Here is a 9,445-nt window from a genome sequence, read left to right on the forward strand (position 1 = left end):
TTTGCTAATTGCACYTCTCTTTTAATAAACTTGTATGATACACAATAGTTGATATAGAAGTCCAGAATTCATCTCATCACCCACTAGATGTCACCACTGACATAGAGAAAATTGTAAGATTTTTTTTTTTTTTTTGCCTCTTAAAAGTGATTTTGGTTGTTTTCACCACACCTCACAACATATTCCAAGAAATCTGTTTTGATCTTTTGAAGCTGCGAGACCTTTGGCCTCGTTTATGAASTAGAAAACATTGAAGATATTTTACAGGAAACCACACCTGCAATATTCTCTCGAGGCTTGGCCCCACATTGTAGTAGGCTTTTTAATTTCAGACCCTATTTTATCTTTCTCTGCTGCACTTATATCCGGAGCCATTTGGAATGCCTATGCCAGTAAAACATACCAGTAAAGCCTGTTACATATCTTGCTCATTGAAAGTTTAAAATAGGAATATCCCATTTTCCCATTTTATTGTTACCTACCATTTTCCCATTTTATTGTTACCTACATGTATTGTGTCAGAAGAACTTACTATGACAACTTTTCCTGACTTTATTATTACCACAGTTACACTGATGGATAAAAACGAAAGAAGATAGAAAAAGTTCAGGCAGCTTTATTTGCCTAGGTCTTCARTCATACCAGATGTATTCTTTGAAATGGTATTCATCACTTTTAAACCAATTTCCAGTGATTTTTTTGATTGCTGTTTCATATATTAATACTTTTTAAAATCCAAAAAGGCAACTGTCATAAGCAAGAGGATAGAACTCTTGATAAGTTTAAGTAGCCCCTAGAGAAGCATGTTTAAGCAGTGTAAACTGGTAACTGTGGCTGAATTAGTATGCTGCTTTTTTATTTCTTCAGGACCAGGACCCACCTAAATTACAATCCCTTTTGGCTAGTATTACTCCTGTGTATCACAATGGAAAGAGCAGAACAGCTGTGAATCTGAGCCTGTGATGAGAGGCTCTTAAATTAGAGCATATGTTTCAAAAGATGCTACATTGTAGTCAAAAGGTTCCAAGAGAAGGTGTATTTTGCTGCTTGTGCAGATGCTGCTCCTGCTGCGGAAAAGTTGTCTTAATTCCTGAATTAATTTTGCTGCTTCAATATTCTGTGTATTTTACCATRTATTTTCTAGATTAGAGTTTCCTAATTGCAGTAATTCCTACTTCAGATCACAATCAAGTAACCTCTGATACACTCAAATAGACTGAATTTAACATTATTCCTGTACCAYGTATTTTCCAAACACTGAAGTATCCATTTATTAAAATGCAAAGATACTGGGGCTTCATTTAATATTCTACTCTTTAAATACAGCAAGTAACATTCAGATGTTTAATTCAGAAGTGGAAAACTGACAGAGAATGATAGTACTTTGCATATTATATCCCAAATCTATGAGCATCATGCAAACCTTATCCTAARTGTCACATCATGTCATAGTCACTACAGAAGAGGCACATGTGGGACAGAGAGATTCTAAGTAGCTAAGAGACTTCTTAAGTAAGAACCCAGAATTCAAAATTTCTCCTTCAAATATTAAATGGCATTTTTTTCTTTATGATGTAGTATACTACAGAGAACATCTTTTCAACTCATCCAACCAAACTCTTGACAGTACTCAGTTAAAAGGGTTTCAGTTCCATCAGATCTTTGTTGGTAAGATAACTGAGCAATTTCACAAAGATACACTTAATTCATTCTGGAAATGGTAAATTCATTGACATGACAGAATGGCAGTGGGAAGACATTATTTTTACACTGAACCTTGAAAATGTCTCACTAATCTTTTCCCAAATGTATGGAAAACCTTACATAAACTCTCCATTATATACATATGTGACTTTGTCTGTTGAAATTTCCTGGTATTTCTTTCTAAAACTAACATCATAAAGGCAGTGCCATAGCAGTGTTGCCCCAAAGGTCAGAAACTCAACAGTGTCTGCTCAAAATGTTTCTATCAGTTATTTYCATCACAGAAGAGTAGGAATGCTTTGCCGTTGTGCCACAACCTGGTGTTGAAATATTCAGCTAATACTGGGCCAGATATCTGTTCTGCCTCAATTTTCCTTCCCCCTCCTCAATCTGTGTATGTCTTTAACTTTGGTGTAATTGTACTGGTAACTTGTAAGCTTGCTGAGGAGTTAGCCCTTTTGACATATGCCACGAGGTACTCTCTTGCTGAAGAACTATGTTTTTTTCCTTTGGCTGGGAAGAAATCTATATCTAACTGCACTTAGGGAGTGGTRTTTGATTCCTGTTTTACAACAGAGCATGTCTACTTTTGAGTATTACTGTTTGTCCTTAGAAACAGTTAAACTAATGGCTGAGCAAGTGAATTCTCAAAACTGGTAGCATTAGGCTTTGCTGCAAACTTCTCAGTCAAGGTTGCCTTCCAGCTTTTCCGTGTGAATCTTTCTCTAGATGTATGTTATTCAATTTATGAACAAGGCCCTGAGCAACCTGACCTGATGTCAGTTAACCCTGCTTTGAGCAGTATAGGTTGTACTATCTGACTTCCTGAGGTCCCTTCCAACCTAAACTATTCTATATGACTCCTGAAATATGTAACAGCATTTACATCATGATTTATAAAATGCAATTAAATATAAAGTATAGAAAAGGTAAACATACTTCATATATTTTATTTCCTGTTTGCAAGCTTTAGTTGCTGATGATGAGTTTGCTTCATTATGGTAAAAAGAGTTTGCCTACCATAAGGATGAATTAGTTTGTGACTGCATGCTTAACTACTTACCTACTTGCAGGAAGGAAAAARAATGTGTTGTCCATAACCTCCTGCATACATCAAGTTTAGTAACAACAGCACACCCTTCTTGAATAGACAGCGATAGTATGCTGAGTTTGGGAAGTCCTAGTAAAATATGCAGGACATAAACATTCTGTTTTTTTCATTGAAGTTAACAGATACTGGTGTAAATAAAGGAAGCATGATATCAAAGAGGTATAGTATATTACAATATGACTTGACATTTCAAAAAGTGTATGATTTGGAGGAAGCTAAAAATTAGATTGTCTCAAATGGTTGAAGCTTATTCCTTTGTCTATACAACATACCTCATTTGCAAGAGATCTCTCTCTTCRCAAGCAATGTGTTCCCATGTTTAAAGCAGTAAGTTAAAAAAAGAAAAACATAATTATATGGCCAATCTCAGAAACCATATTCTATTTCTTCCTTTTCCACAGTTGAAAATTTTATAATCACTGAAGATCTCTATTTCTATTTTTAGTTTTTGTTCTATACAAACTGTAAAGTGTGTACAATAGTRCAACAGTTCTGAGATTGGCCTCAAGTTTTAAGTATTCCTGATCCGAAAGAGTTCCTCTTCAAGGATGCTAAATCTATTATAGTCATGTTTCCTATTTTTACCAACACTTGTTTATAAATTACACTTTTCCAAAGCCACCTACTTTATCCATGGTGTTTGCTTTTGACACTGGAATATTTTGTTTGATTGAACTTACAAACTCTTTTTTTGCCTAAAAAAAATCAATCTAAAGATAAACTATCAATGAATATGAAGGATCTTTTTGAATGTCTTCTTAAAATTCTCATTACAAAGAGGATAGAGGAATGGATTTAAAGTGGAGTTCACATAGCCAAGCCATATTGTGAACATGTGTAAATCAGAAAACTGTTCATGACCATGGAAAGCTATTGCCATATATAATACAAAATAGGGAATCCAGCACAAAATAAAGGCTGCCATTATGACCCCTAACTGCCTGGCTGCTTTCCTCTCCCTGTTCACATGCAGTCCTTGAATATGCCTTTTGGAATGATTATGCAGTCTTTGCCATGTTTTCTTCAGGTAAGCAAGTCCTGTGAAATCCTTGTCCTCAGTCTTTTCCTGAGGACTGCAGGCTCCTTCAGGGTTAGGATCAGAGTCATCTCTACAGGGAACTTCCTCTGCAGAAGACTGGTCAGTTGATGCATTGCTTATGTCACTGTCCTGTGAGCACGGCTCCTTTTCATTCTGATTGCCTTTTGTAACACACACATGCTTGTTTCCCGCTTTATCCAGGCCTGGCTTAGACTGGGCAGTGGTGAGAGCAAAACGTCTCCACTGGAAAACTTTGCTGTTACTTCTGCTAAGAAAAGCCTTTGAAGACTTTTTGGTATTGCCYAAATGAAGCTTTGCCTCCATATTTTTCAGCTGAGGGGAGTTGTTTTGGTCTTTGGGAGGTGTATTCTCATCTAAGATTTGTTTTGGGGGGCAGATCTTTTGCTCATCCTTTGTCTTATTATGAAATATGCTTTTATTTTCTGAGAAAGACCAAAATGATTCGTCAGTGAGCTCTCGGTGTTGACAATGTTTTCGGACAGTCCTGAATATTTTAAAGTAGAGCCATACCATGATGACAGATGGCATATAGAAATTGACAACGGCTGTCAACAATTTAAACCAGGTGACTTCAGAGAATTCAGTTTCACACTTACTTGCCTTCACTTTCCTTTTCCCTTTATTAGCAAAAACATGCCAGCCTAAAATTGGGATGACCCACATGAAAGACAGCARCCAAGCCCCCAAAATCATTAGCGATGCTCTCATTTTCGTTCTGTACTTGAGATATTTCAGTGGTTGCTGAACTGAACGATAACGATCTATGCACAGTATGAAAAGACTGAAGATGGATGCAGTACTAGCCACATAGTCCATTGACAGCCAGAACAAACAGGCTGGTATGCCCAGAATCCACATGCGATTTATGAGATAAACAATATTCAGTGGCATAACAGCTGCACCAACGATAAGATCTGCAATAGAGAGGCTGACAATGTATAGGTTGCCTACTGTTTGCAGCTTCTTCTCAGTTTTCACAGCACATAGTACTAATACATTCATGACAATAGTGATCAGTGAAATGCTACCCAGGAACAAACCTAGAGGAGCTGAGCGAGGGTCAGTTGAGTTCCTGGTTGTGTTTTCTGACATCTTTTGCACAAGAGCACAGAGCAAAAATCAGACAAGACACCCAGGCTTTGGAAATTCACTCTTCGTTAACAATCCTGGATGAAATGTTGTTGGATGTCTTTGTGATTTTTGTTTCAGGAACTATGAAAAAGAAAAGAAATATATTCAATCATTGCATTACTAAAATAAAACTAATAAAACTAATCTGTGCTTCAGCCTAGTACTTTCCCTTTTAGGACTTTCTTCAATAAAAAGAAATTTACAACATTCCAGAAAYGGATCATTTAAAATGTCAAATGTTATAGCTGTGCTATGAAAAGTACTGGAGCAATTTCCACTAACCGATCCAAACTGGTTTACAGAGGTATCTCATGGGGATCCTCATAATTCTGACTCTGGAATCTGGAGAAGAAATTTCAGTCCTTACTGTTTGAACTTCCTGTATCTCATTAAATACATAGCTGATCAGGAACCATAACATAACCTATATGCTGACAAACCAGTTCAAAGTTGGTTAATAATATTAACATGTTTTGTATTAAATAGTTTTAAACAAACCAGTGATGATTTGTGAAGTATATCTAATAGTTTGAGAATACAGCAGTTGGGTTTAATTTTCCATCAGTAGTAGGGAATTACAGGTACTAGTATGATGTGACAATGTGTTCCTTTAAACAAAAAGATTACAGCYAGTATATGCATCTAGATGATATGGAGACTCTCAAATAACTCCTAAAATTGTAGCCAGTGTCTACATTTTCATCTGTAGGCAGCAGTTCAAATTATATGAAATGAGTAATCTCTTTCTACCCAATTTATGCATACGCAGAAGATTTCAAACATTTAAAGATGGCAACCCTATTTTATTTTAAATACAAATCAATAAAAATTCAGGGAAAATGATAGGATTTTTCAGGATTAATAAGCACCTTGCAATCTYTTAAATGTATATAAATATACATTGAATGTTTGTGTTCTCTCACAAGAAATCAAATTACTTTTTCTGTAAGCTTTACTCATAAGGGTCTGTTATTATAACAAAAGAGGTATGGTAGATATCAGTAGGGTACGTAGGTGGAGAAAATATGTACTCTGTGGTGTATGAGCTCAAGAGCTGGGTTCTGTAATTCTGTATTCTGTACAGCTTTCAGGTTCTGTCATGTATGACAGCTAGTCACAGATGTTAAAAGACCAGAGAGGATTTATATTCATCCTTCAAGCATTTCCTGTTTGATAAAGACAACCGAAATTATTCCATGTGTCTTAAACCAACATGTTTGGTGACAGGAAATGGTTATATTCTTGTCTGTCATTGTCTTTCCACAGCTCTCACTGTAAACTCTCCACTGGTGTTAAATATATGGGGCACAGTCAAGTCAAGAAGTTGATGTCAATTGCCTCAGGGATTTTGCAGAGAAATTAGTGATCTTCACCTCTGCATATTTTCTATGGGGTTTCTGAATCTTTTAAATGGCCAAAGAAGGCCTCCAACTCCAGGAGTCTCTATGCATCTTGCACTCATCAGTGCCCACAGTCTTTCCTTAGGGAAGAAGCCCCAGGGGGCCTACATCTCCCTCTCCTACACAGATCAATAGAATGGTGCTAAAGAAAACAGTATGCTTCTCCTAAGAAGCAAAGGGAACTGCACATAAAATAGCCTGGGTAAATAACATGTTCTGTTATTGGTCAGTGCCTTCTATTACAGCTGTGCATTTAGAGCTCTGGCCCTCATATCAGTCTTGCTCACCAAACTTACACTGAATTGGCATTTGATTGCCATTTTTGGTAGAACTGGAACATTTTGCCACACAGCTTTGTCCAGTGGAAGAAAATAATAAGCCATGTTCCAAATTATAAAACACAGTGTTCACCCCTTGGTGCTCTATGGAAGACTATAATCTAAGAAATTTCTTCTTAAACTTCCACYGTCATTAGTGGTATCAAATAGTACCAGCAATTAGTGATCATGATAGGAAATGTGACTTGCAATAGCAGCTTCTTGTTCTTTACTGAGGCATATAGCATTTTGTAACAGCTATGGACTGTTTGTGGTGTATGTACCACACTGCGGGAGTTATTTTTTGAATTCCTTATCCATAACTCAGTTCCCAGAAGAGGAACTATAATAATACTGGATAAATGTGCTTTAATATTTGGGTAGTTTAACTCGCATTACACTGAGCCAAAGCCCACTAATYCAGAACAGATTTCAAGGAAAACAATGAGCCTTAGATCTTGGATAGCTCTTTAGGATACCTAAATGGATACCTAAATTACCTTGTAGTAATCCAACATCAATACCACTCATGCCAAGAAAGAAAATCATCTTGCTACCCAGCCTCTTACATGGTAGTGTAAATCTTTTGTTTCTTGTTTCTCTGTCCTACCCTTTCTGACCAGAAACAGTCCAATATATAGCAAATGAAGAACTTGATAACCTGCCTGCTGTTACCATTTAGATGGCCCACCATCCCAGTCTAAAAAGGATCAGGTCATTTCAGAAAAGTGTTTACAACTATTGAGAAAAGACTGAATTGCATCTACAATTGAGTGTCTCTTGTCATKTGAAATGAGAAGACTGAATAATCTGATGTCTCAGTGTTCAGCCACTCAAATCTTATTAATCTTCCCAAATTCCTGCCCCAACATACTTTCTTTTTTCTTAAGGCCCCTGAGAGTGTAAAGTGAATGTTTTATTATATGAACCAATAACCCAACCTGACCTGTAAATATTTCATTCCATGTTTAAATTATGATTCTTCTTTTGGGTGAAGAAACTTCCATCCAACTGATTTGGACATCTGGCTGTCTAGTTCTGCATAATCTTGTGTTGTACATATCTGGTTGCAGAAGCTTTTTAGTAGATTTTGGAGTAAACCCTGTCTTGGAGAAAAATGAGACCAGAACTAACATAGCAGATGGACTCTACTGCAGCTGCACAGAAGCAGATGCAGAAGCTGCTTTAAGGCTTAGAATGCACAGACATCACTAAGTGTTCAGAGTTGATCTGAGTATTGATTTGAAGAGTTGGACACAACTTGCAAAATGATGCAGACTTGTCAGATCCCATTGGTGACTGGCAGGGGTACTGTACTTTGGGATGGCACATGGCAACTCATTTTAAACCACAGCAACTTAAGGCTCATTGAACTCGTGTATCYACTTCTGGTCTGAATGTGCATAATTCTCTCATGCTTAGAGCAGTGACTGGGGGACTGCTTAATGTAGTATTGCAAAGGGACTAGAGAAGGGTCATCACATCTGCCTTGTTATATAGGAACTGTATTGCTTACCTGTTACCTGGTCTGTGACTTCAAATTTATGCTTACTCCTCTAGCCTTGGATAGTGATGTTATAAAGCAGACCTTATGAACAACCAAAAGACAAAATGCTGAGCCTATTGTGAAAGGTACTTCATATTTTTTATTAACATTGTGTGAAGCCTTTCAAGAAAAAAAAAGTATTTGTGATATAACTGCATGATATACTGAATTTGTAACTTGCTTATGTGGGAAAAGCTGTAAGAATATTTGTGTGTTGGTATATTTGTGTCTATGTACGTGTGTGTGTGTGTGTTTGTGTGTGTGTGTATTTTTTTTTCCAGTCCAGTAGTTCTACTGTGCTGTTGCCCTTTTTGATTTCTATAGCTGTACTTTAGAAATGGAGACAAATACTTCTGTTTTATTAATTGAGGAAATACTCAAATTGACTGAGGAAATCATTCAAACAGCAAGAGAATGTTTGGGCAAGCTGAAATAGTTTGAAAACATAAGTGAAAGTTCGGCTTCGTAGGTGATCCTTGAATTGATTGAACTTGATATTTTATTTCTTAGCTTTTACAGAAGCTAAGCTTTTTTTTCAGTATAGTTGCTGCTACAGCCACATGCATCAGTCAAACTAGCATCCTGCATGTTGCTGTCAACACACAGCTTTTTCTGATTCACTGTTCTTCATGCTTTTATTTGGTTGGGGGTACTCACTTTACTGAGAATGAAATTAGCTTTCTGCCATCAAAAAGTTTAGACCTCCACAGCCTTCTTAAATAAAATGCTAATGTTTTAGGCTGAGTAACACAAACTCTCATGTACAGTTATGGTAACCTGTATAAACCTTTTTATAGACACATCATCTTGACTCCTCTAACTTTTTATAACAAGGACACAACTCTGTAAGTAAACTATTGATCTGTGAGTTACCACAGCACTGTCTGAGCTCAGATCTTGATTAGGCTGCYGTAGCATGCCTGCTTATGAAAAGGCTTGTCTTCTTCACAAATAATTAGTCTCTTTTGGCAGCCTGACCTTTTGCCTCCTTACTGGTTTACTGTGCTATGCTTTCGATTAAAAATACTGAAATGGGTCCTACTTTTAATCTTCTTCCAGGCCACAGTGATACTTGGGCGACTGCTAAATGTATATGTTGCTGTTGGGCTCCGGAGAGTGGGGGAGGGAACAATTCATTCTATGCAGTGACAACAAACACGCTCTTTTTACAAAAAA

General features: G+C 36.9%; 1 protein-coding gene across 6 annotated transcripts in view; it reads right to left on the reverse strand.

Annotated features, from left to right (window-relative positions):
- HRH1 (histamine receptor H1) overlaps positions 1-9,445 on the reverse strand; it is a 16,428-nt gene continuing 6,983 nt past the window's right edge. For 3 of the 6 annotated variants that reach the window (XM_085302451.1, XM_085302450.1, XM_085302449.1), the window contains one exon: positions 1-5,087. In XM_085302451.1, coding sequence (XP_085158577.1) covers positions 3,540-4,967 — 1,428 coding nt within the window. In that variant the 5' untranslated portion in view covers positions 4,968-5,087 and the 3' untranslated portion in view covers positions 1-3,539. Of the gene's footprint in view, positions 5,088-6,037; positions 7,540-7,669; positions 7,836-8,239; positions 8,317-9,445 lie in introns of those variants that run through there. The other 3 variants (XM_085302454.1, XM_085302453.1, XM_085302452.1) reach the window with 3 other exon arrangements.

This window comes from Rhea americana, unplaced genomic scaffold (assembly GCF_003343005.1).
Source record: "Rhea americana isolate MKP2758 unplaced genomic scaffold, rheAme1 scaffold_19, whole genome shotgun sequence".
In the NCBI taxonomy this organism is placed as follows: Eukaryota; Metazoa; Chordata; class Aves; order Rheiformes; family Rheidae; genus Rhea; species Rhea americana.